The sequence below is a fragment of the Labeo rohita genome, chromosome 19 (genome assembly GCF_022985175.1).
Source record: "Labeo rohita strain BAU-BD-2019 chromosome 19, IGBB_LRoh.1.0, whole genome shotgun sequence".
NCBI lineage: Eukaryota > Metazoa > Chordata > Actinopteri > Cypriniformes > Cyprinidae > Labeo > Labeo rohita.
The window spans coordinates 8386639-8413349 of NC_066887.1; the positions used below are offsets into that span (position 1 = coordinate 8386639).

The window sequence follows — 26711 nt, forward strand, 5'->3', positions numbered from 1 at the left end:
CTGTCAGACTTTCAAAATCCTTTATCACTTGAATTAAGATTATAATAAGTAAGGGATAACATACATCTTTATTTTGCGATAACAACTGGCTGAATGTACATTATCTCACTTATTACACAGCTCCTTGATAGATTATTTAGATGTTTTGTGTCAAAATTATTAGACACGAAACACTGATCTGAGCTGAAATATTTGAATGCAAAGCTTTCATGAAGAAATCAGTTGCTAGCAAACGGCAAGTTCAAACTAGACATTTTAGGGATACAGTGCAGTCATACCAGTTTTCTTACTGGGTTTGAAATCAAATGTTTGCATAGTTATGACAGAAAACACTAGCATCTAACAATGCCTTGGAAAAAACAATCTTAAAAAATAAAGTTTATCCATAAACCCAAATAGGAAATAAAATTATTTTAGGAGTTTAGTGTCCTAAACTCCTGAAACATTGGTGTCTCATTTTAGAGCAGTCAATGCAATTTATGAAAGAAGTCAATTGAATCTGTAAGTGGGGGTGGGTGTGTGAAAAAATTCAGATGTAATCCCCTTTGTAATCACTGGCATTTTTAAAAAGTAACTGTAACTAATTACAATTACATTTATTTTGTAATTAAATTACGTAATTCCGTTACATGTAACTAGTTACTCCCCAACACTGGTCATAAGTTTACAACCCGTTAAAAATGAGAAATACGTATATTTAGAGTTTAAAGTATAGATATATATATAGAATAGACCATTTATGGCAGCAATAAAATAAATAAAATAAATCAAGTAAATAACTCGACCCTGTCAAAAGTTTACAACCCTGTAACAATGAGAAATACGTATATTTAGAGTATAGAGTATAGGTATATAGAGAGAGTACACCATTTATGGCAGCAATAATAAGTATATTTGTGACGGGGTTGAGTTTTTCACTCAAAATAGCCACTGCTCTTCATGTAGTTAGGAGAGTACACCATTTATGGCAGCAATAAAATTAGTACATTGTATATAGTTTAAATAAAATGTTTAAAAATATTAATTTTCCATCTTAATTTTACGTGACAGGGTTGAATTGTTGACAGTACGCTCCCTGACTATAATATGTCTTAAAAATATGAATAAAAAGTATGATATACTCACCATTTTCTGCACCATGGTTAAAGAGGCCTGAACGATGTCATTTCTGGTAAATGATGTCACATATGAGCAGAGTCTAAATTACTATGAGCGTAGAATGGTTAGTGTGATGGGGTTAAGTTCAGACTGAGGGACATAACTTTAAAGGCTCTTTATAAAATATCTTGTAGTGTTTTAGAAAAAATATTCATCACAAATAGGCATACAAATAAATGCTTACATTACTGGCAAAAATCATAGAAAATTATTAACAAAATGCCACACTATCTCTCAGAATGTCTGTGATGTGTGAATAAAAACCATACACATTCACATTACATTACAGTCACTACAATGACTATATACTCGTCACTGGTTCATGTCTGTTGCTACATGAGCACTGAGATGGGAGTTTTTGCATGGCCCATGAGCCTCTCTGTTTATAGGGGTGCTGTGTCTTTGCATGTCTCTCCACATGGGGTCCCTCAGTTCCAGGCCTATAGAATATAAGCCACACTTCCTAGTGGCTTTTGAGGTTGTTTCCATGCAGCAGTCCTTCTCCCAAGAAAGCATTGTACTTTATCCTTGAAATAGATCACAAAGTCTCTGAAGAACTTTGCATCGTGGTTCAAGAAGAAATGTTTCGTGACTGAGCTAGACATGATCTTGAATACTAATGCTTATGTCACCAGAAGTACTTGTACTAAAATTGATAATGCTTAGTATATTAATCCTAGGTTTGTGCAAAGACAGATTGTGTATCAGTTCCTAACTGTTTCTTCAGGACTAACAGTGCTTTCTGATCTCTGTATTGCAGCTGTTATTCATGTCTCACATCTCACAAGTGTACCATTTTTTTTCTAATATTTGTAATAATTTCTTGTTCTGTGCCTATTTCCTCTCACAATTTCCAAGTTGCAATGATGCTGATGCCGTAGGGCATTACAAAACCACAATCCATAGTTGTTTATGTTACGCTATGAAACAGACACAAAACAATTCTCAGAAAATAGTGGTTTAAAGTTTATGTTTACTTTTAATGGGGAATTTTACTGTAATGGAAAACTGCTGATTATTTTTTTTAGAGTTGAACTGTTTCATTGTCTAGTAACTTTACAGAGATGCTATTGATTACTTTATTGGTAAAGAAGTAGATGGAAGTGAAATGAACTGTTTTCAGTTAGAATGAATGATGGTCTGTATGTGATGATTTAGAGATACAAAAGTCAGTCTGTTTCATTACTGACTGGTCTATAAAACCAAGTGACCGATTAAAATGATTTATTTTATTCCACTGTGAAGTTCAAAATGTCAAATGTCTTGTTCGGTGAGGGAGGTCATGAAGCATATCTGTCATCCAGTGAAGGATATTAATAATGCAGGCTTCTCTCAAGAGCTTTAAATGCATTATTCTTGAGATTCAGTGGCATTTGGGTTAAAACTGGAGGTTTATGCTGCATTTACCTTCTCATTTACTTTGTTAAAAAGGCTAATTATGTAGAACCCATAAGCAATGCAAGTCTATTTCAACTATTTCAATCCGAAAGCAGAATCCATCAGTCTGTTCCCTGCTGATAAAACAATAGAAACCATTACAGAAATTCTAATGGTTTACAAATACCATTACAAACATCACAAACCATCGACTTTTAACCATTAAAACCATTAAAATGGCATTCTGTAGTGTGTTTTGGGACATATTGCATTAGGATTTAGTGGTTTTAACAAGTCACCAATAGAAGGCGATCAATTCTAAATGGAAACCCTCAGGGTCCATTACAGTTTCTGTTAAAACCAATACAAGTCCCATTATAACCAGTGAACCCATTACAAATTGTGTTATGGTATCTATAGCTTTTTTCAGCAGGGTATGTCACTAAAAACTATCTAGTCCTAGTGTGTAGCTGTATGAGTGTACATACTGTGACCAGTGAGATTTCCGAGTGACTTGAGAAACGTTTTCCCGTCTGTCCCGTATTTCTGTCGACTGATCCAGCGATGCCATTAATTTCCAAACTATTCACACCACTGAGTCGGTTCATTCCTTCTCAACCAAAACAAAACAGTGAATTGATTCGCGTTCGTTCCAACTGTTCACTCACAAGATCTGCTGTTGATCAAGCTGTTGATGTCTGAATAAAGTGGATATTTACCTACAGTCAGTTAAAACAAAAGTCTACTTCCAAGAGGTAACTTTGAGAAACCTACCCTGGTGAAAAAACAGCATATGCTGGTAGGTATGTTTTGATGCTGGAATGCTGGTTAGGTAGGTTTTGATGCTGGTTTATGCTGGTCCTTTGCTGGTTTTTGCTGGTCATGTTGCTGGTCAAGGACCAGCATGAACCAGCAAAGGACCAGCTTAAACCAGCATCAAAACATACCTACCAGCATATGCTGTTTTTTTCACCAGGGAAAGCTACTGTTGTGTCATGTGAACAAACAAACGCAAAACGTTTTAGAGTTCGCCACGCTGTTCAGTTGTTTTCCTATGTTAACTTGCACTAGATGACCATTTCATTGCGTTTTGCTGCTTTAAACGTTTTAAAACTTAAACTTAAAACCTTAAAAAACAATCATTTGGAATGAGGACTGTTTCAAGTCATATAGAAGTGTGTAAGAAATATTTAAGCGGAATTCACACGTTATATTTTCGATATGAATGTCATTATCCACAAGTTTCCTACGCCCCATGAGGCCTTGCGTCAAAAGTGGGAGCGTCTTCCGGTCCGTAGTAAACAAGCGGGACGTGACACTCATTCATGCAACAGTTGACAATACTGATGGGGAAATAAAGCCTCGTGAAGCACTTACATTTTCCTATGACTGTTTCGGGAAAAGATTCAATACTTCGAGTGTGTCGAAAACAGTGCGATCTGGTGGTTAGTAAAAAATAAAGCAGCCAAAAGCTTGTGAAAGAAACACCGTCAGACGAAACATTCACCACAGTTTCCACAGATCAAGTGTGTTTGTTTGTTGAATTTCTGTCTCTGATAAATTCATTTGCACATTAAACTGTGGCATTAAATGCTAGTACGAATATCTATTTGATGTAATAGAAGAATGATGTACACATGAAGTGCATACAGTATGGCAAATATTTGATTTTTCTGAAATAATTTATATTTTTACATTACTTGTATAACTGGTTATTTAAAAATATAAATTCATAAGTAATATCTGGGGGTTTAAACCGACACACAAATTCAGTCGCGCATGGGACTGGAGAGAAAGTGAGGTTTCGTTTGTCACTGGTTTTTATGATTTCTACGTTAACAACACAAGCCTGGAATCGAGGCTTCATCTGGCACATCCCTTAACACAAGCTCCCATGCCTCAGTTCAAATATCACATCACTAGTTAGCAGTCATTCAAAATTTAGCGATACAAACTTGCTAATGATGTGAGAGCACAGCTTCAAACAGCACATGTTGTCCCTGAGCACTGTAATGACATCTCTCATAAAGGTTTGCAACTTTACAAAGTAAACAATGATCCAAAAAACACTTAGCCTCTCGCTAATTAGCACACAACAAACCATTGGTATAACACTACTGTCGCCTCACCGGAAGTTGTTCCCACGTTCTTTTTTACAGTAGCGCCCCTTGGAAACAGGTGGATAGAGAGTTTGCACTTATTTGGTCAGTTTCCTGGATGTGCGGCCATATTGGCAATACTACAACAACATGGATTGCAAGGTTAATGTACTACTGAATACATTGTTCTGCTAATTTATGCTGTCTACACCATGGGAAAAACGTGTGAAAGCAGCTAAATCATATAGAGAAGGACTCGGTAAGCAGGAAAGGGCTCAATATTTTGACAAACTAAAGTTCATAGGTGGGAAAGATATGTACCAGCAGTATAAGTTAAGATATTAGCCTAATATTTCACCTACCTGACCAGAAATGATATGAACAAACAGGAATGTTGTCAAGATTCTTGCCCTGGAAATCCTGGTTCAGTTTGGCCAACCACAAACACCTTCTTTCCTCAGTTTTTTTTGCACTCTTCTCCTTGATTTCTTAGAACTTTTGGCAGTCTATAGCACTCCAAATGTTTTCCCGGTCCGACAAATTAATACAGCTCAAAACATGACAATAATTGATCATTTTCAGCAGCAATAATCAACAAAACATGCAAGTTTTGTTTAGTTCAGTGGTGTTGTTGACGTTCCATGCCGCCAATAGGGCCAATTGATGACATGTCATGAAAACACTCCACTGGCTGTGCCTCACATTCTAAGTGCAAAGATATTATTTTATCTTGTATTAGCCACAACATTAAAACCACCTGCCTAATATTGTGTATGTCCCCTTTGTGCTGCCAAAACAAGACCTATTAACATGTCTTTTTGTCTCTGGTACCAAGGCAGTAGATTCTGAAGTCCTATATGAGGTGGGGCCTCCCTCCACTGATTGGATTCGTTGGTCCAGCACTTCCTATAAAATCTCAATCAGACTGAAATCTGACATTTTGAGGCCAAGGAAACACCTTGAACTCTGTCATGTTCCTCAAACCATTCCTGGACATAGGAACATAGGAAACAAACACCATTTCCATGAAGGAGTCTAGGTGGTCTACAGGTTAGGTGGTGTCAAAGTGACATTTAACATGAATGCCAGAACTCAAGGTTTCCCAACAGAACATTACCTAGAGTATAACACTGCCTCGACTGGCCTGCCTTCATCTCACAGTGCATCCTGCTGCAATTGCTTTCCCATGTAAACAGCACACATGCACCCAGTTATCCACATGATTTTTTAGACCAGGCAACCTTTCTTTTATTGCTCAATGGTCTAGTTCTGACACCTGCTCACATGGCACTCGTCTACGCAGCAAACTGCCATGCACTGTGTTCTGACACCTTTCTATTATGGCCAGCATTAAGTTGAAGCAATTTGAGCTACAGTAGCTCTTCTTTGTGATCAGACCAGACAGGTTAGCCTTCGCTCACCAGACTGAAATCAGTCTGCAGTGCATCTGGTTGCCATGACAACCTAACGGGACTGTGTCGTTGAGTGGCAATGTGCCTCATCCAACTTTATCTAAATCCTGTCAGTGATTGTCCAGCTATAATAAGTGGATATGTTTGCAAAATCTTTCCTTAATTGCAATGCTCTCCAAAATTTATAATGAAAAATCTACTGAGTGGCATGTGGGGTGTCTTTAAAAAAAAGTAAATTAGCAAAACAAAGCAACTCCTAAATGTCTTTTTTAAATGCATTTTGAAGTGTGCATTATTTTTAATGTAATATTTGATTATTTTAAGTACATTTTAAAATGTGAACTGTTAAATGTGAATGTTTTGAAATGTCTATTATTTGTCATTTAAAAGGTATTTATTTCCATCTTATGTTTGAATTAGTAACTAAGCTGATAATTTATTCCTTTGTTTTATTTTTAAGTGTCACTAGTCCTCAATGTGTTGATGTGACACAAGCGAACACATTATTAATATTAAGAAGGCGTTATGTACAAAAAGCTTACAGACAACAAATGTAAAGTTAATTATTAATGTTTCACAGATTGCTTAATGCATACCTGTGTAAATATGTGATAGAAATGACATAAAATAAATGTAAAACAAAAAATAAATATAATAAAAATGATAAAAAAGCGTCCATGTCATTTTTCCTCCAAGGTTAGTATCTCCTTTTAACAACATACCAATGTTCAACCAAAAGAACGCTACACTTACAGATGTACATAGCCTACAAATTAATGTAATTTTGTAAGGTTACATAAAAACTCATGATTTTGACGTTTGCTGACAAATAAACAGGAATATCTGGGTCCTGGTAAACTGGAAAAAAGCACACTGTTCAGTTTGGCGAGTACGTTCCAGTGTAGCAACAGAGCACTGGATCCAGAACCAATACGAAACTGTCACGAATGTTTTGCAATACGTTTGATTGCGCACAGATGAGTACACACAAGCTACAAGAATCTATCACTCCACATTAAAGAGCGCCAAAACAGTATTTATTGCTTGAATTTCCTAATGAATTTGAAATCTGAGACTTTGTTTCAAAAGTAACACTAAGCTTAACATATTGTGATTTATTGGATGGTTATGGCTGCTGCTATTTTGTTTTGTACATTTTGATAACTAACAAACTAGTACTGTAAGTACTTAATTATTTAAGTGATTAAATGTTGTATAATAAAAGTGGTATGACTGCACTGTATCTGTCTAGTTTAAACTTGCCACTTGTTAGCAACTGATTTCTTCATGAAAGCTTTCCGTTCAAATATATAAGTGGGATAATGTACATCTAGCCAGTTGCTATCGCAAAATAAAGATGTATATTATCCCTTACTTATTATAATCATAATTCAAGTGATGAAGGTTTTTTAAAGTCTGACAGTAATCAGTGTTGAGTGCTACTGTAAGGTTAACTCTACCTGGTTTAAATGTTTCAAAATGATTAACAGTTGAAAATATTAGTAATTTAGAAAAGTAATCAAAAAGTAATCAAAAGTAATTAATAAAGTAATTGAAATGTTACACTACTTATTACATTTTAAATTGAGTAACTTGTAATCTGTAACATATTACATTTCCCAAGTAACCTTCCCAACACTATATATATATATATATATATATATATATATATATGCATTCAAAATTATTCAACCCCCTTGACAAGACATTCTGCTGCTGTGAACTAAATTTTATGAAAACAGTTCAACCAAGGCATCAGTATTTTATTGTATATGATTTATTAATACACATTTCATTTGAGTACATAGAGTTGAAAAATGACAATAAAAACATTCATGTACAAAATGAAAAAAAAAAAAATTAATGTACAAAATTATATCTTCCAATAAATTATTGCCTATTGCCTCTTAGTGCTTACATAACTTACATAAAGTGCTTTTAAATCATTTTTTATACTTTTTTTCAATGTATTTGCATATGTGGCCACCAGATAAGCAAGTAATACTGCCAAGATGCAAATATCACTGCCTCAAACCAAGGAGCCAGAAGCTACCAGGGTTTGGCAGCCTCGCAACATGCTAAGGCACTGAGGGACCATGCAGATGATGAGCTCTGGGGTGGAGAGGCCAAGACCCGAAATTCTGTGGCAGCCAATGCAGAGACCTCTGGGACAGCCGTGGCAGGACCGGCTTCCATAGGGACCTCTGGGATGGCCAAAAGAGGGACTCCGGGACTATGGCCATGAAGTGTAGCTCTGTCATACAGACGGCTGTTGCACTGTCCCTAGGCAAGTAATATCGGCAGACGCTAACATAACTGCCACAAGCCAAGGTGTCAGACTCTATCAAGGCTCGCCAGCCCAGCAAGATGCTAAGGCGTGGAGGGATCGGCACTCAGGTCAGACTGCCAGATGTTATGCTGACTTGAGGAACTCTAGAGCTGTTGCAGTAAATAGTGCAAATAATATCTACATTTCATTTGCACTATTTACATTTTCCTCTTTACATCTTATTCGGCGACCTGGAAGAAAAATCAGGGTTATTGGCTACATATTTTACAATTGGAAGAAATTTTACTAAAGATTTTCTTTATTCTTAAAGAACAGAATTTTTAGGGAAAATGTAACATAAATACCTGAAACCATTTGTGCAGAAGGATATCCCTCAAATCCATCCGCTGGCTTGGGTTTTGCTGCAGGAGAGACTGAATCAGGTGGCAGCAATCTGTGCAAAAACAATGAAAGAGAGAAAGATACTGTACAGTCAGAAAATCAGGTATAATTTCTGTATTATCCAAATGATCTTTTATAAAGCCACTTGGCTTGGATGCTAGTTTTCCAGCCATGTTTCCTTGTTTTGTTTGATTTAAACTACAGTTGGTCTTTGTTGTTATGAATGGCATCTTACCCTCTGACAAGCCAGGCACGGACCAGTTGTCGTGCTCAATCGTGTCTAGGTCTTCTTCTTGTGGGAAGCGTCCACACACCATGACGAATAAGAGCACTCCCAGAGACCACGCAGTAGCTGGTCTCCCGTGGTACCGGCGCCACACGTCATACTCAGGAGGGAAGTATTCTCGTGTGCCTGTGGCAAAATGATTTTGCCTGATGGGTAAGCTTGAAATACTACAACATATATGGTTGTTAAATAAAAAAATGCTCCCAAACTACAGGTTTGATGCATAATACGTACCAAGGAAATGTGTATAGCCGGAGTCTCTCAGGAGATCCCCGCACCCAAAGTCGATGAGTTTGACCTCCAGGGTGTCGGGGTTAATCAGCAGGTTCTCTAGCTTAATGTCACGGTGAAACACTCCTCGTAGACAGCAGATGTGAGCGGCCATCGTTGCTTGTGCCATGATGAACCGTGCCGTTTCCTCCTTGAGGATGCCACCGTGACGCTTTAGATAGTCCCACAGCTCTTCGCAGGGTGAGGGACGCTCCATGACCATGATGTAATATTCAGGCTGGTCCTGCCAGTCCAGCAACTGAATGATCTCTGGAGCTTTTGGCTCCCTGTTGACCAGGATTAATAGGGCAACCTCTAATGGAAGGGGTGTGGGATGGCCAGACTATAGGAAAGGTCATTGTTAGATGGAGGTGCTTAACAAATAAGGACTTTTGCAGAATCTTGGACAAATTGTTGTCAGTATGTTTGCACAGTGAGTGGAGCTACTTACAATATTGATATATTTCATGTTCTTTGGCTTTTTGGCAATTTTCACTGCCACCTGTACAACAAAACATAACATTGATACATTTGCAACAAAACAAGTGGACTAAATAAAGAACATAATATAGACTGAGATGATTTAAGATAGACATGTTAATAGAAAACAATGCAGTTAAATATTGTAAGAATGACAATACCTCAAGGCCATCCTCCAGTCGTTTCCCTTCATATACGGAGCCGAATCCTCCCTCACCAAGCTTTCTGCCAATTTCGTACCGGCTCAGAATGTCTTCAATGAAAAGATTGATAATTGTATTTGAAATGAAATCTCAAGCATTGATAGCAGTGTATGTAATGTTTAGATTATGGCAGTAAACTCACTCTCAGTCGTCAAGTCCACTATGCTGTTGTCAGCTGATGCTGGACTGACTGGACTCTGGTGGACTGGAGCTGGAGGACTTTGAACCTGCTGATCTGCAGGAGGAAGGACTTCAGGATCACTAGAAAGAGGTTTCTGAAAATCCTGAACCTCTTGAGACCAGGCAATGGACTGTGGAGAATGATCTGAAAAGGGGAATATCAAACAGAAGCATGTTTCAATCAAATAATTAAGCACTGCATACTCGTGTTTTGATGATTCTTCAGTTGCTACATGAGGTCTAAAATTAGAACTTCTTCAAACCATGTTTCATCTGTTTCATCATTCAGAAACATTTCACTGAATTAATTAAATTCTTATTAATAGATACTTATATTTAGCTGAACATTATGTTGTGTTTATGTGCAGAGCTCTAGTAAACAGCAGACAGTTACACATTGTCAAATGGTTATTTGGTTTACCTCCAGCTCGTCTCTCATGTGTTGATCCCTGGTCTGAGCTGCTGCTCCACTTGGCATATTTAAGTGGGAGCAGCTTTTCAAAACTATCAGTCCTTTTCCTCTTTTTCACTAACATCTCATATTCTTCACCAGCACTAACAGGCAGATGTTCCTCAGCCACACTGGCGCTGGATGTTAGGGATGAGATGTTGTGAGCGCTGAGGGAACCTCGTTTTCTCTTTTGGCCAGTGAGAAAAGATGTTCTCTCATTTTCATCTGTTTTAAGATGTATGACATGGCATGGAATAAAAATCTGATCACTGCATTGATCAAACTTTTGTATTTTGATATAGTGTGGATTTTTATGTAACATATGGTAATTAATGACACTTCATCCTACAGAACAGAATAATTCTCCCTCTGATCAGTTTAATGGATACTTGAAATGGATGGAAATTATGCAGACTTTATGAAACACATTGTCATTGGATTTACCCTCAGCGTGTCTCTCAAATATGGATGCGTGGTTTGAGCTGCTGCTCCACTTGATGGATTTCAGAGAGAGCAGCTTCTCAAAACTCTGCGTCCTCATTCTCTTTCTCACTGGCATCACATTTTCATCAGCAGCACTAACGGGCAATGGATGTTTCTCAGCCGTACTGCTGCTGGATTTTGGGGATGTACTCTGATGGAAATCGTACACCTGAACGCAAGAACCGTGTTTTCTTTTCAGTGCCATGATAACAGTTTTTCACCTGGACAAGTAACTCTGTATCAGGAACTGCGAATGACCAAACTCCGAAACTCAAACCTCAGTGAATTCGAACACGCACAGGTTAATTAAAGCAGCGCACACGAACGTTCTATTATTTCTATGACGACAGCAAATACATTTGCAACGCTTTGGAATGCACGTAAAACTGAACTCTGGGCCTGACCCGTGGGCATTCGAGAGCGCGTGCACGCGACAGGAAAAAAGTGCGTGTAACTGTCTTGGGTCTGAAAAATGGCAAAGCTCAGCGCTCTTAATACATAGGAAAATCAACCCTATCAGCGCAGTATTTGTGAATTTCACATTGTTCATCATGTTCATGAACTTAGTTGCCCCAAAATCGCCATTTATCAAGTTAACTTTGCAGTGTAAGTAAATTTAATTAGATACTACAAATGATTTGTGTAAAATATAAAGTGTTGGGCATTTTATTTTATTATATATATATTTTTTACGTTTGCATCTGCTTTTTATCACTTAATTAGAGCACCACAATTAAACAGTCATGCATAGTGCCAAGTATTAAATGTACAAAATGTGTAAATAAAGCTCTGTATAAACTTTACTTACATTTTTACAACACAGTGTTGTAAGTGTGTCCCCATGGATAATCAAACATTTTATATATAGGCCTTTAAAGCCACTTGAACACTTCGGGGCCAAACACACCACATATATCATGTAGCCTAAGTAGACAAGTGGTCAAGTGCAAAGACTGCAAGTGTGGGTATTGAGAACAGGCCCTCCATCATTGCTCACATCTGAGGAAAAGCTTATTTTCAGTATTACAGCTCACTTCAGAGCTTGTTCCATATAATTGTTTTTCAGTGCTAAAATTTATATATATATATAGAAGGTTCTACCCATTTCCTCATTTCCTCTGTATTTCTCCAGATTTAGCAAGAGATGTTTCCCCACTGCCTCCTCCTAGAAGATGTGCACCATTCAGGGAAGAGAAGGACCAATAAGTTTACACATATACACACACGCATAGTGCATTTTTAGATTTTTAAAAAACGTAATTCTGTATGATTTATAAGCTTGTTTCCTCATGGGGACCAAAAATAAAATGTCCCCACAAGGTCAAAATTTACTGGTATTACTATACTTGTGGGCACATTTGTTCCCCATAATATAGTGACGTACACACACACACACACACATGTTTGTTTTTGTGAATTGTGGGGACTTTCCACAGATTTCTATAGATTTTATACTGACCAAACAATATTGTCTATCCCCTAACCCAACCCTAACCCTCAACCTACCCCTTACAGAAAACATGTTTGCACTGTTACATTTTCAGATAAACATCATTTACTATTTTTAATCATTTTTTAACCTGCGGTCCCCACAATGTCAATGAATTTTTTAACCTGCGGTCCCCACAATGTCAATGAATTTCAGGTTTTACTATCCTTGCGGGGATTGTCCCCACAATGTAGCAAAAACAATTACACACACACACACAGAAATTTGTCATACTTTTTTTTTTTTTTTGCCTGCAAACACACAAAAATATAACTGGATGACGTCGACAATATAGTAAGTAAGCAAAGTTATATTTATAGAATAGGAGTTCAGTTGTAAAGTTGGAGGTGTTTATGAAGTACATAAAAGAAGAGAAAGGAATCAGTTTAATATTTCAATCATAAAAAGATTTTATTTAAATGAATCACTTTTAAATGTAGACATTAATTTTTTTCAATCACAAAGTCCCATGTCTTAATACCTATAGGTCTCTTTCTTAAAACTGTTCACACAATAAGCACAACAGCAGCCTATATGGGTTAATTTGTGGATCATTTATTATTTATTTTGGCAGGATCTTTCAAATTACATGAATCCAACAGGCAATTTGCTATACTATTTTCAAAACTGTTAAACTTAAGTTCAAAACCTAACATTATACAAACTTGAGTAAGACAGCAGTTTGCTATATGACTACAGTAAAAGCATATTGAAATACAAATCTAAAAAAAATAAATTGCCATTAAAACAATTACAAGTAGTTAAACACAAAAAAGAGATTCCTCAGAAATAACTGTCATGTTAAGTTGAAAGCATTATTTATATTTCTGTTTTGTTATTTTTAGTACATTTTGAATGAATTGCTGTGCCAAGCTGGAAGTTGAAAATGTGACCTATTGAGAAAATTGTCCTAGTGATTGTAAAAACACAGTAATAGACATGTAAAGCTGTTTGTTTTAATTGTTTTAAAACGTAGTAAAACAACGAAACGGTAAATTAATAAATAATTTAGCTACACACTGTAAAATTAATGAAAAAATCCTAGTTCTGTCTTTGTCTGTTTGCTAATTGCTTTTCTTTGTCGTTTTGTCGAGCTATGAAGTAACACCTGTTATGTGTCGCTTCCAGTGGTATAAACACCTGAGCGTGAGTTTTCCAGAAGTTTCCTAGCAACCGCAGACGCGGACTTGTCACTGTCTGTGGAAATTTTACTCCTGGTCTACAGCGATAAAAGTGCAACAGTTGTAATGGACATATTATCCGAAGCGAAGTCTAAACCGCTTTCCACGCTGTCAGTATTCAGCTTTATACCGCCCAGAAGAACAGAGCCCAAAGAAATGCGATATTTCAACTGCAGTCCCAAGGTAAGACGCATTGCTTATTCAAGTCCTCCTGCAGTCACTAACTTTATCACTTACAACCCATCTTTGATAATCGAAATAACATATTTAAACACTGTTTCTAGTGAAAAAGAATACCTTAAACTTGCTTGAATGTAACTCTACGCACTTAACCTCATTTAGTAGGCTATACGCGGATGGCTATGAGTATGCAAAGTAGTCCCCGCCTCCATTTAATCACATTAATACCTGCTAAACTTTTGCGGTTAATTTAAGTAATAAATGCGTCGCAATGGCAAGTGGCAATATTGGATTAATTCAGCCATATATGTTTGAACCATAAACTGATTTCTATGAAAGGAGGAAGCGAATTATACAGAGGGTTTTAAGGAAGCGGCATCGGCTATATTGGTGGCACTGAATGTAAACAACGCCACTGAACCGAGCTAAACTCCATTATTTTTGCTGATTATTGCTGTTGAAAATGGTCAATTAGTGTCATGTTTTGAGCTGTACTAATTGGTCAGACCAGGAAAAACATTTGGAGTACTATACTGCTAAAAGTTATAACACATTAAGGAGAAGAGTGCAAAAAACTGAGGAACAAAAGGCGTTTGTGGTTGGCCAAACTCAACCAGGATTTCCAGGGCAAGAATCTTGACAATATTCGTGTTTGTTCTTATAATTTCCAGTCAGGTAGGTGAAATATTAGGCTAATATCTTAATTAATACTGCTCATACATATATTTACCACCTATTAACTTTAGTCAAAATAGTGTACCCTTTCCTGCTTACTAAGTCTTAGCTTTAGCAGCTTCCACATGTTTTTCAGTGGTTTAGACCACCGCATAAATTAGCAGAACAAGGTATTCAGTAGTACATTAACGGTGCAATCCATGCTGTTGTCAGTGTTGGGGAGTAACTAGTTACATGTAATGGAATTATGTAATTTAATTACAAAATAAATGTAATTGTAATTAGTTGCTGTTACTGAGAAAAAATGTGTAATTAAATTACAGATACTTTTGAAAAATGCCAGTGATTATTTTTTATTTTTTGGATCTGTATTTTTTCACACACCCACCCCCACTTACAGATTTAATTGACTTCTTTTAAATTGCATTGACTGCTCTAATGAGACACCAATGTTTCAGGAGTTTAGGACACACAATAGGGCACATGCTTATTCAGTAACTGTTTTATTTCCTATTTGGGTTTATGCATGTATAAACCCAATTCCTCTGATGCAAATTTATTTTTTAAGATTGTTTTTTCCAAGGCATTGTTAGATGCTAGTGTGTTCTGTCATAACTCTGCAAACATTTTATTTAAAACCCGGTATCATAGCTATTAAACTATTTTGTTGTTATGATGTTATGTATGTTATGATCTTATGACATACAGCACAACAGTGCTCACGGAGACCCGAGTTCGATTCCCGTCTCGAGGTCCTTTGCCGATCCCGCTCCACTCTCTCCTCCCAGCTCTTTGCTGTCATCTCTCTACTGTCCTATCACAATAAAAGACATAAAAAGCCCAAATCCTGGTATCATCCTGGTATCATGGACTTGATCTATTGTTTCATACAAACGCAGGTACTTTTTTTTTTTGTACACTGTAATGGATTATAAAATAACTAAGAAACTAGTACTACTGCTTAATTATTTATGTGGTAAAATGTTGTGTAAGAAAACTGGTATGACTGCACTGTATCCCTAAAATGTCTAGTTTGAACTTGCCATTTGCTAGCAACTGATTTCTTCATGAAAGCTTTGCATTCAAATATTTCAGCTCAGATCAGTGTTTCGTGTCTAATAATTTTGACATGAAACATCTAAATAATCTATCAAGCAGCTGTGTAATAAGAGGGATAATGTACATTCAGCCAGTTGTTATCGCAAAATAAAGATGTATATTATCCCTTACTTATTATAATCTTAATTCAAGTGATAAAGGATTTTGAAAGTCTGACAGTAATTAGTGTTGAGTGCTACTGTAAGGTAAACTCTGCCTGGTTTAAATGTTTCCAAAATGATTAACAGTTGAAAATATTAGAAATTTAAAAAAGTAATCAAAAGTAGTGTTACATTACTTTAATAAAGTAATTGAAATGTTACACTACTTATTACATTTTAAATCAAGTAACTTGTAATCTGTAACCTATTACATTTCCAAAGTAACCTTCCCAACACTGGCTGTTGTTTACATCCGAGTATCGCCAATATGGTAATCCAGGCATCCAGGTAACTGACCAAATCAAACCCTCTATGTAGTTGAAAGTGCAAACCCTCTATAGAGCATTGGGAATCTACGTCACTGCGCATTGCATTTTGGGTAATCGCCGCCATGTTTTAGGACACGCTAAATATCATACAATGACAATAAAAACAAACCACTAGAGGAAAAAACGACTGTATTTGCGTTAATATTTTTAAGAGCTGCTTGCACTTGCTTAGAATAAATGTACTAATATTTGAATCCATTGCGTTCATTTGAGAGCTCAGTCGTGTGGCCAGAACACGACACATACACACTCACAGAAATCATACGGCCGCCTTCTATTGTACCACACACAGGACCGATTAATTTCTCTTTTGCAGTTTTTAATAACTAGGTTGCACTGATATATCTGCCAGATAAAATAAACACACTATAGCTTGATCTCAGCCAGTTGATCATATAAATAAACCACCGCTCTGCACATTTTGTATCTCAGATGTCTGTTCTATTCAAAAGTAAGTGCCCTACAAACTTGAAATATTCCACCCTGATTGCAGTTCGAAGATAGCGTATATTTTCCATTCAACGAGCATTAAAGTGTGCGACGTGAATTTAAATAGCATTTATTTACATGGTATATTATGTCACACAGTAAGATGAGTTGCTTTATGAACAAAGACAGTGATTGTAATGAGCCATATCACAGATTAAATTCCATTTCCGAACGTGTTATTCATAGCGTGAGGCACTTACACATTAAAGTGGATCAGAAATAATGAATCAGGAATAAATAATAAATACAAACACAACAAAGCCAGATTTTGAAGTTGTTTATTTTCATTGAGCTGCTTTCGCCATTGTGTTGTTTCAAGCTGAAAAGCATAAACTTGCGCTTTCATGTTAGATCCGTTCTCCACTCCAGTCATGACAGCAGATATTGAAGTTCATATCACAGCATACATTCTCCATTCTAATGTTTTTAAATGTACACTATAGATTTTAACATCTACCTCCACTATTACCCAGTCTAGACTGTAGCGTCCATGTCCGAAAGTCCCAGAATGCTGTGCGTTGCTGACATCACGTTCCCATTCTCTCTATGGTTGTCTACAAGTCACATTACAAGAATGGTAATGCATTTATGTTTGCTATCTACAACATCAGACACAATGGTAATTGACATTGTTAGCGTTTGACTATTAAACAACATAATGTGTTGCTTATTTTACACAAACTATATTCCAAAAATATGCTAATGATATGAAAAGCCCCGCCCCGCAACTTGACAGGATTGGTCATATGTAAAATACAGGCTGTTTCAAACCATTTCTAAGACTGTTTTTACTTGTATGGTTTGTCTTTAAGCTTATTAAAACACGAGAGAGACATAATCAGTGCTAAAAACTTGAATTTCACCACATGGGGTCTTTACAAAAAAGCAGCAACATCAACATGTCTTGCATTCCACAATACATTTAGGCCTTTTAGTTTATCTGGTTAAAATATCCAAATTATTTTGGTCATTTGTAAATTTTATGGGTCTTGCTTCTGGTCTCACCTGCGTCCAGCTGTTTTTAGCTGTACAAAACAGCTTGTTTTGCTGCTTCATAGTATGAACTGGTGTGTCTTACCATATTATTTGAATGCATTATCTTTATTATGAATACACTGGTTTGTAGTGCAAACAGTTTTCTTTCTTGTTATTTCCGTATAGCGGCTAATGAACCAGAAGTCTTGCACATAGGTGTTGAAGAATAAGGTGGATAGTTTCATAAGACTTTTTATTTAGCTTTATTTATACTTTTTAATAAATTCTACTAATGACATTCACATATTTTTAACGTCTAAATATCCTTTGGGTACACTGCAGATCAAAATACCTTCTGATATTATTGGACTAAGTACATTTAGGTACATTTTCTAAACATTTTCTAAAACCAAATTTGTCCATTTTTCTTGTACTTTAGGCCCCAGAGAGGTCTCTGTATGACTGCTTACATCAGAGCACGGAGGACTATGATAACAAACTCCACCGTGATGACAGAAAACATGCCAAATCCCGCGGCCTGGACATCTTCAGCGAGGTGCGCTTTTTCCCAAAACTCCACAGCGATCCATCCCTGTCAGCTCGATGGTCCATGCATTGTGTGTTGTTCTTTTTTTAACAATGCTGACTAGAGGAACTAGATCCCAATATGTTTCATCTCAACCTCCCATCCTAGGAATCATCTAGACCAGCACCAGTTCTGTCCTCATCCGTGTATGGCCGATTTTCACCGCCGCAGTACGACTCAGGGAGGAGCTTTGCTCGTGTAGCTCACATTCGTTCAGATTTCTACAATAAGAATGGGATCACCTGGAGCGTGGAGGAAGGCTATGGATCTGTGGCACCCGTCTAAATGTGTCTCTATATGGTCACAACTGTCAATGCACATAACAGTCAATGTCAAAACAAATGCAGAGTGGATTGTTACTAACATCAATACAGTATATTAATAATATGTGTTAATTTTTGATGTTACAGGGTGGATAACAAATGTAGCAATTCATGCCTCAACAAAATAATAAAAAATAAGAAATGATATGCTTCCATATTATTAAAATAATATTATAAAATAATTAATAGTAATTAATACGTAAAGCCTGTTTTAAACCCCAACCATCCCAAATTCTTATTACTATAAAAACATATTAGTAATAATACTATAATTTTATATTAGAAAGCATATATAAATGTCATGGAAAATGCAGAATATTGCAAAATACAGCTTTGTTTGCCTTCTGACATTTAATGTAAAAAAAAAAAAAAAAACTCTTATTATGCTACTAAAATTCTAATATTAATAATATTAAATATACACTACAGTTTAATTTTTATTTAATTTAATTTAAAGAAGTCTGTTCTGCTCACCAAGGCTGCATTTATTTGATTAAAAAAAGAAACAGAAAAAATATTGACGTGCAATATTATTTAAATTTAAAATAATAGTTTTCTATTGTATTATGCCTTAAAATATTTTTTCCTCTGATGCTAAGCTGAATTTTCAGCAGCCATTACATCAACCATTTCTCCAGTCTTCAGTGTCACATAATCGTTCAGAAATTATTCTAATATGCTGATTTATTTATTAATGTTGGAAACTGTTGTGCTGCTTAATATTTTTTTGGAATCTGTGATCATTTTTTCAGTATTCTTTGAAGAATAAAAGGTTCTAAAGAACAGTATTAATTCAAAAAATAAATATTAAAAAGATAAAAAGATAGTCTTTACTATCGTTTGCTGAATAAAAAAAAATTCAAAAAAAAGAAAGAAAAGAAAACAAACAAATGACTGACCCCAAACTTACAAACAGTAGCGTATAAGGTTACAATTTATTTCTATTTGGAATAAATACTGTTCTTTTTTAACTTTTTATTCCTGGAAATTTCCATAAATAATTAAATATTATGTAACTTATCATATTATAATGATTTATGAAGGATTATGTGACACTGAATTCTGTGATGACGCTAAAAATTTAGCTTTGCATTACAGGAAAAAAATATTTTAAAATATAATGCAATAGAAAACCATTATATTAAATTGCAACAATATTTCACAATATTACAGTTTTTTCTGTACTTTTGATCAAATAAATGCAGTCTTGATGAGCATAAACTTCTTTAAAAAAAAAAAACCTTACTGATCCCAAACTTTTTAACGGCAATATATATATATATATATATATATATATATATATATATATATATACACATACATACATGCATACATACATATATATATATATATATATAGTATTATCAATAAAGATCATTTTTCCTATGACTGTGGTTTTAACTTTTCACAGTCTATTTAAAATTCACAGACAGAGACTTTGACATTTATATATAAATTTTAATGGATAACAAAATGATAGCATCAAAACATGGCCACCTTTGTTAATTGTCTTTATTTTACAAAATCCGGCTGCCTTAAATTATGGATTGAGCAACACACAATTACAAGTCTGGGTTACACAGAGCCTCTGAGCCATTCATTACTTATAAAGCAATGCAAATAATCTAGTGTATGTGGTGCGAACAGAACGCTGTAGAGCTCCACTACAATAGGCCAACGTTATATTGAACTGTACATGTTTTAATCAGGTCAATGACTGACTGGTGTGTGACTGAGGTTCAAGGCATTACATTCCCTTGTGATAAAGATCGTGTCATCTCAGTGTGAACGAAGAAAGTTTTGAGATCCCCTTTGCCCTTCACATTGATGATCCCTCGACAGGAACACATGTAGCCCAGTGTCTGCAAGATCCGACTCGTCTCCTCAGTGACCTGCGGAAGGGAGCACACTAGACGTGATCCACTGAAAAACCCATTAATAATTCACCCAGCATGCAAAGTAAGTAGGCCAGTACAAGGATCGACCTGTATTTTCCCAAGCACCCCTGTGCTTTCCATCCTACTGGCTACATTCACAGTGTTCCCCCAGATATCATACTGTGGTTTCTGTGCTCCGATTACTCCTGCAATTACTGGCCCGTGGTTTATTCCTGGCGAGAGAAAAACCGGAAACATTTGAAACATCCTGAATGTGTGATAAAGGCTTTTTATGAGACTCTCTGCCAATTAGGAAAGGCAAACAAAATGTTGCTGGGTGTGAAAGTGCTGACGGGCCTGGCTTACCCACTCGCAGCCTGAAGTCATTAAAGGAATGTTTGTTGATGACGTCAAGCTTCCCCACCAGAGCAAACGCAAACTCCACTATTGTTCCAATGTGCATGTACTGCCGGTCGTGGTCCTTCAGAATAAGAAAGCGCGATGTCTCAAGCACAAATCAAGCTTTTAGCACCACAAGCAGGTCTTACAATAGGTCTAACGAGACTCTGCAATCAATTCAGTGTGATCTTACGAGAATTATAATTTAGGATTATACACAAGAGCTCAAATTTCTACCTGTGCATACTCTGGTCCAGGCGTCAAATTCAGCCCAGTTGCAGCCATGTATGTGCTGCCAATCGTTTTGATCTTCTCCACGCCACTGAATTTGGGTTTAGACAGCAACTGTTGAGAACAAAAACATTATGAAGAGATGTTAATGTATTTGACATTGGCGGACTAGATTTTGCTGCTGCATAGCAAGTATAGACTTCATAATGCAAATTCAGTTTTTACTAGCATCTGTGGTTCTATGAAGAACCTTTAAATGGTTGCACTCCGTGAGCTACCTGTTGCTATTTTTACCGCTCCACAACTCAGAAAATAAAATACTGATTCGTTGCCACATTGTGCGGCTTTTGGTTGTAATTTTCAGTTGAAAGGCAACAAGAAGTGATGTAAGTCTTCACTGCTTTCCTAGCGATAAGAAGAGGGGAAAAGAATGGGAAGATGCCTGTGAATGAATAAAGCTTGCTAAAGACCCGTGTCTTTGTTCTCTCAACTTTAGTCCTGATGCCTTTGAGGCTTTTAATAGACCACAGCTTCTAAAAGTGATTACAAACGGCACAGACAAGAAACGCTAGATGCCTTCCTGGAAGGATGTAAACAAGTCGACACTTGTCAAGACGCCACAGCCACTGAAGGAGTTTCTAACTGTGGATTTCACTTAATATCTGGGGATGTTCATGTTCATGTCTTTCTTTCTTCAGTCGTAAATAAATTATGCTTTTTGAGGAAAATATTTCAGGATTTTTCTCCATATAGTGGACTGATATGAAGCCCCGAGTTTGAACTTCCAAAATGCAGTTTAAATGCGACTTCAAACGATCCCAGATGCAGTTGTGAACGATCCCAGCCGAAGAAAAAGGGTCTTTCAGAAAAATAATACAATTTATATACTTTTAATGTCAAACGCTTGTCTTGCCTTGCTCTGCCTGAACTCTGTTTTTTCCAGTTCATGACAGTTAGGGTATGTCGAAAAACTCCCATCTCATGTTCTCCCTCAACTTCAAAAGTTTGATCTTTGGATGTTCACTTTGCAAGGACTGGGTCGATACTTCTGCAGAATGATTTTAAAATGATTTTTGAAGTTGAGGGAGAAAATACGATTGGAGTTTTTCAACATACCCTAACTGTCTTGAGCCAGAATACACAGAGTTCAGGGACAGCAAGACAAAATGAGTGTGTGAGATTAAAAAGTATTTAAATTGTATTTTTTAAATGAAAATAAGCAGTAATTTCACTAGATAAGACCCTTCTTTCTTGGCTGGGATTGTTTGCAATTGCATTTGGGATTGTTGAAGCCACATTTAAACTGCATTTTGGAAGTTCAAACTCGGGGCACCATAGCAGTCCATAATATATCGAGAAAAATCCTGAAATGCTTTCCTCAAAAAAACATAATTTCTTTACGACTGAAGAAAGAAAAACATGAACATCTTGGATGACAAGGTAAATTTTTGTTTTGGAAGTGTACTTCTTTTAAGTCCTGTTCACACCAAGGATGCTAACTATAAAGATAACAATAAAGATATTGTTCTAAAAATCATACTCAGTATTAAAGAATAGCAGAGTCCACACCACAGCTATAACAATAAAGGCACAGAAAGACAGTAACATTTGAATCACTTTCAGAACATTTTTTTCAGCTGATGAACGAAAAAAACAATGACACCAAATCAGAATCAATCCTGCTATAACAAGCTTGAGAATTTAAAACAGCAGACAAGTGTGCACTTAGAGTAAACAGACAATATCATCCACTCGTGTGGACACTAATATAGTTATCTTAATAGTTATCGTTCCTTATAGTCTTAGTCCTGTATCAAATGTAATTTTTATTATCATATTTAGTCAACTTTGTCATGGTTTTGTTTAGTCAAGTTTTAGTTGTCTGAGCATTTTAGTCTAGTTTTAGTCATGCTGTATAATGGTTAAACTGATTAAAAAATATATATTTTTGCTCAAAATTTTAATCGCAATGATTGTTGTAATTTTAGAAATTCATTTTTACCATTTCACTTTCACCAGAAAGCACACATCAATAAAATGTGGACTAATATACTGGTTTATTTTACCTCATCTAGTGTATTGATTTATAATAGGCTATTTTAACATACTGTATAAATTAATATCAAACACTTCGATATGCACTGTCTCTGTCTACATTATGAAAACTGGTAAAAGCAAAACATTTTATAACAGTAACATTTCTAACAGTAATTCCAATAATTCCAAAGTGCAAGAATGTTTCTTTATTAAAACAACAGCAGTTGAGTAAGTGCATTTATTCAGTAACCACAATCGCATAAAATATAGTCGAATGGCATTTTCATTTAAGCCGAATAACTCACATGGGGACTGCTAAACTTCAGCTTACTTCCGTAATGAATAGCGAGTGTGCGCATGGTTGCCAGATTGCAAAAACAAAGCAAAACACTGGGCAGAAAATGTATCTTTTTAACAGAAAAGCCCTGATCTGGGGATTTGAACTCTTGATATCTGGCAACCGCACACATTAAAGCTTGCGTAGTAGAGGCAAGTCAGCAGTCGGCAATAATATACAGCATACAGCAGTCGGCAATAATATTTTGTCTCTTCTTTGATTTTGGTGTAGTTTGTTTTTTAAAATACATTTTAGTCTGGTCTTCCATTGTCATTGATATTGCATGTTGATACAGTCAAAAGTTATCAATTATTAACCCAACTGTCATCTCAACATTTTCTCATTTTAGTTCTAGGAAGAAAGCTCATCAACAAACATTTTCCATCATAGTTTTCATTAATGAAATTAAAAAAGCGGGGGCCAATCATGCAAATGACATGACTGTATGTAAAGGACCTATCCTATCAGCTTGCTCTGTTTTATATCTGCAGCCTTTAAAAAGAATCAGTAGAACACTAGTAGGATTTCATTTATATAAGTAAAACTCAGTGGCCGTGATCCTTTGTTAGGAACTTCCCCCTTTTTACTGTTACTATGTCAAGCTTTCAAACTAGAACTTGGTTGTGCTATTAAAGCATTGCATAATTGCTCTTATCTCAAAAGCCAGACTTTTGACTAGTCTGATCCACTTTTCTGCTTATTCTAGCCAAGAACCGCCCACCTAAACTTGAAGAGACCGTCATGTAAAGCCGCCAGAGTTCATTTTATTTTTATGTGCCATTTATGGGTGGATTTATCTGAAACTGCTGATACCACAAAGACTATTTTCAAAGGCAGAATTTTTCGTCTAATGTTTTATCTATTTGTTGAAATACTGTGTTTAAAACTATCCAAAGGACCAAAGCAGGCGTACATTACATAAGATTGATTGTTCGTCTGGCAGTATGTCAGTAACATTTCAAAGGCAGGGCTTAGGGAAGGATCAGTTATCACAGATGGCGTTTATATCTTCGCAAGTACTTTAGCGCAGCTTTCTACAGCAACTGAAATTGAAAGAGGGTTGTGTCAGTGAGCTTACCTCATCAAAATCTGCTATAATCTCATTAAGGAGCCTCAGACACTCCAATCCCTCCTTATTAACGTCAGATTCTGTGTAAAACTCCTTGAAGTCTGGGATGGAGGCGAACATCACACACACCAGATCATAGGACTGATGGTAGAGGTCCTGTCAAAAATACAGCACGCAAAAACATATCTGGTGATGAAGACGCAACGGACGCATTTTCATAAGACATTTGGATGCAACTCACCTCATTCTTCCAGTTTCGCCCCAGGAAATGCTCAGCCACGTGGGCAGGTAGTACGTTCTCCAAAAGAACCCGGTTCAGGTTCTCCATGGTCTCAATCTCCTCACACTCCTTCTTAAACTTGTTCCTCCACAGGAAGTCTAACCTACAGTAATATTCATTCTGTTACAAGAGGACACAGAGGTAAAGAGATGGTACACATCTGATCACCGTATGTGGCTTTGAAGATGACAAAGAAAGCAGAATCAAATGCACACAAGGACAGTTCATTTTATACTTTTATGGATTTTGCTTGCATAAAGGGCTGCTATCGTAAAAAAATTGCTTCAATTTTCTCTGAGTTGTAGCTTTGTGTTCCAGCAGACATTCAGCATGAAAAAGATTTCGTGAATCAGTCCAAATGGCACCTTGAAAGGCATTAAGTATGCACTGATAGTCTTTCTCACTCAGTCTATATTTGCTTTTGCTTATTTTTGTCTGCTTCATTGCTTTGGAGAAAAATCAGTCCCCGGCTTACCTATCACCTGATCAACCCGAACGCCGCATTACTTATAAATGAATTCACCTAACTGCACATTTCAAATACAGAGTTCATCAGACAGGCCTATTATCCAGGAACAAACAGTCTTTCGCAACAGAATTAAAAGCACACGGCGAAAAAAAATCAAGTCTGACCCACAGGCCGACCTGTACAGATAGTGAAAAGGTTTCAATACAGGCTGAAAAACATACAATTCTCTCTATATTCTACTGTGAAAAAAGCATTTCTTATAGTGCTATTTATTAAACGCTTTTTTTGCAGGAAAGCTTTATGTTATTATGAGTGCTGATAATAACTGAAGCCATAGAAAATGCCACAAAACTCTACATTTTAAGGTGACAAGGGACTGGCTAACAAATATTATTCAATTGTCATTGGATTAACATTCAGGCATCTTTTACAACTGAATCACATAATAATAATGCACTTACAATGGAACTACATTCTGCAGCCTTAAAAAGTAGAAATGTGATGCTTTTATTTTTTTTAAAAGCGTTTTATTAACTCTTCCGTAAAAAAGGGGTGTTATGTAAGCTGCGTAAATTTGTTTAAATTGTCTTTTCAGTGGTGAAACTAAAACTTCATGCATTACCGCTGTAATTCCTGTGGGTGGATTTTTCTCTCTAAGTACCTCCAAGATCTCCAAACTAAAGTGAGGCTTAAAGGAATAGTTTACCCCAAAATAAAAAAAGGCTGAAAACTGACTCGCCCACAGGCCATCCAAGATGCAGATGAGTTTGTTTCATCATGGAAACAGATTTGAAGCGATTTAGCATTACGTGCTCACCACTGAATCCTCTGCAGTGAATGGCTGCAGTCAGAATAAAGTCCAAATAGCTGATAAAAACATCACTATAATCCACTAGTAATCCACTCCATTCCAGTCCATCAATAAATGTGAATTGATAAGCTTTATGTTTATAATAAACAAATCTATCATTAAGGCATCACTTCTGGTCAAAATACCAGTCCATTATTTATAATAATGCTTCCTCCAGTGAAAAGTCCATCTCCTGTTGTTCTCTCACATCAAAACATATTTGTTTAGAACTGTTTTGGATTGTTTTTGATTGTAAACTATGCTTGATTTGTGCATATTTCTCTCCTTATTCAGATGTGATGACTTTTGCCACTGGAGAAAGCAATATTAAAGGAATGTTTGAAGTTAAAGACACCTTAATGATGGATTTGCTTCTTACAAACACAGCTTTTCACTTCCCAAGATGTTAAAGGAGAAGTTCACTTCCAGAACACAAATTTACAGATAATGTACTCACCCCCTTGTCATCCATGATATTATGGTTTTTGAGGAAAACATTTCAGCATTTTTCTTCATATAATGGACTGATATGGTGCCCCGATTTTGAACTTCCAAAATGCAGCTTAAATGCGGCTTCAAACGATCCTAAATGCGGTTGTAAATGAT

At 36.2% G+C, this 26711-nt stretch overlaps 3 protein-coding genes across 5 annotated transcripts in view; 1 reads left to right on the plus strand and 2 right to left on the minus strand.

The window, feature by feature from the left end:
* Positions 1 to 8095: 8095 nt before the first annotated feature.
* Positions 8096 to 11275, minus strand: LOC127182102 (serine/threonine-protein kinase pim-1). Its single transcript, XM_051137214.1, has 8 exons — positions 11032 to 11275; positions 10558 to 10812; positions 9915 to 10006; positions 9725 to 9775; positions 9238 to 9616; positions 8953 to 9129; positions 8681 to 8769; positions 8096 to 8329 (listed from the first exon to the last, which is right to left on the minus strand). Exons 1-8 carry the CDS (start codon positions 11273 to 11275, stop codon positions 8096 to 8098), a joined length of 1521 nt encoding a protein of 506 aa, XP_050993171.1.
* Positions 11276 to 13671: 2396 nt separating this feature from the next.
* cfap90 (cilia and flagella associated protein 90) lies at positions 13672 to 18669 on the plus strand. Of its 2 annotated transcripts, none has more exons than XM_051137058.1 (3): positions 13672 to 13923; positions 18087 to 18203; positions 18342 to 18669. In XM_051137058.1, the coding sequence occupies exons 1-3, from the start codon at positions 13807 to 13809 to the stop codon at positions 18516 to 18518; spliced, it is 411 nt and encodes a 136-aa protein (XP_050993015.1). In that variant the 5' UTR covers positions 13672 to 13806; the 3' UTR covers positions 18519 to 18669. The 2 variants fall into 2 exon arrangements, with proteins under 2 accessions (XP_050993015.1, XP_050993016.1); XM_051137059.1 differs by lacking the exon at positions 13672 to 13923 and adding an exon at positions 17159 to 17249.
* A 1324-nt stretch (positions 18670 to 19993) lies between these two features.
* adcy2b (adenylate cyclase 2b (brain)) overlaps positions 19994 to 26711 on the minus strand; it is a 104750-nt gene continuing 98032 nt past the window's right edge. For both annotated transcript variants that reach the window (XM_051136001.1, XM_051136000.1), the window contains exons 20-25: positions 24748 to 24906; positions 24516 to 24662; positions 21070 to 21177; positions 20800 to 20914; positions 20542 to 20666; positions 19994 to 20448 (exon numbers count right to left, since the gene is read on the minus strand). In XM_051136001.1, coding sequence (XP_050991958.1) covers positions 20296 to 20448; positions 20542 to 20666; positions 20800 to 20914; positions 21070 to 21177; positions 24516 to 24662; positions 24748 to 24906 — 807 coding nt within the window. In that variant the 3' untranslated portion in view covers positions 19994 to 20295. The remainder of the gene's footprint in view (positions 20449 to 20541; positions 20667 to 20799; positions 20915 to 21069; positions 21178 to 24515; positions 24663 to 24747; positions 24907 to 26711) is intronic.

Bases quoted from the DNA above. Each gene is read 5' to 3' on its own strand.
- LOC127182102 (XM_051137214.1), bottom strand. From the start codon at position 11,275: ATGGCACTGAAAAGAAAACACGGTTCTTGCGTTCAGGTGTACGATTTC. The intron at 10,007-10,557 runs GTAAACCAAATA...TTTTCATTGAAG, and splicing joins ACATGAGAGACGAGCTGGAG to ACATTCTGAGCCGGTACGAA. The intron at 9,130-9,237 runs GTACGTATTATG...ATTTTGCCACAG, and splicing joins CGGCTATACACATTTCCTTG to GCACACGAGAATACTTCCCT.
- cfap90 (XM_051137058.1), top strand. From the start codon at position 13,807: ATGGACATATTATCCGAAGCGAAGTCTAAACCGCTTTCCACGCTGTCA. The intron at 13,924-18,086 runs GTAAGACGCATT...CTTGTACTTTAG, and splicing joins ATTTCAACTGCAGTCCCAAG to GCCCCAGAGAGGTCTCTGTA. The intron at 18,204-18,341 runs GTGCGCTTTTTC...CTCCCATCCTAG, and splicing joins GCCTGGACATCTTCAGCGAG to GAATCATCTAGACCAGCACC.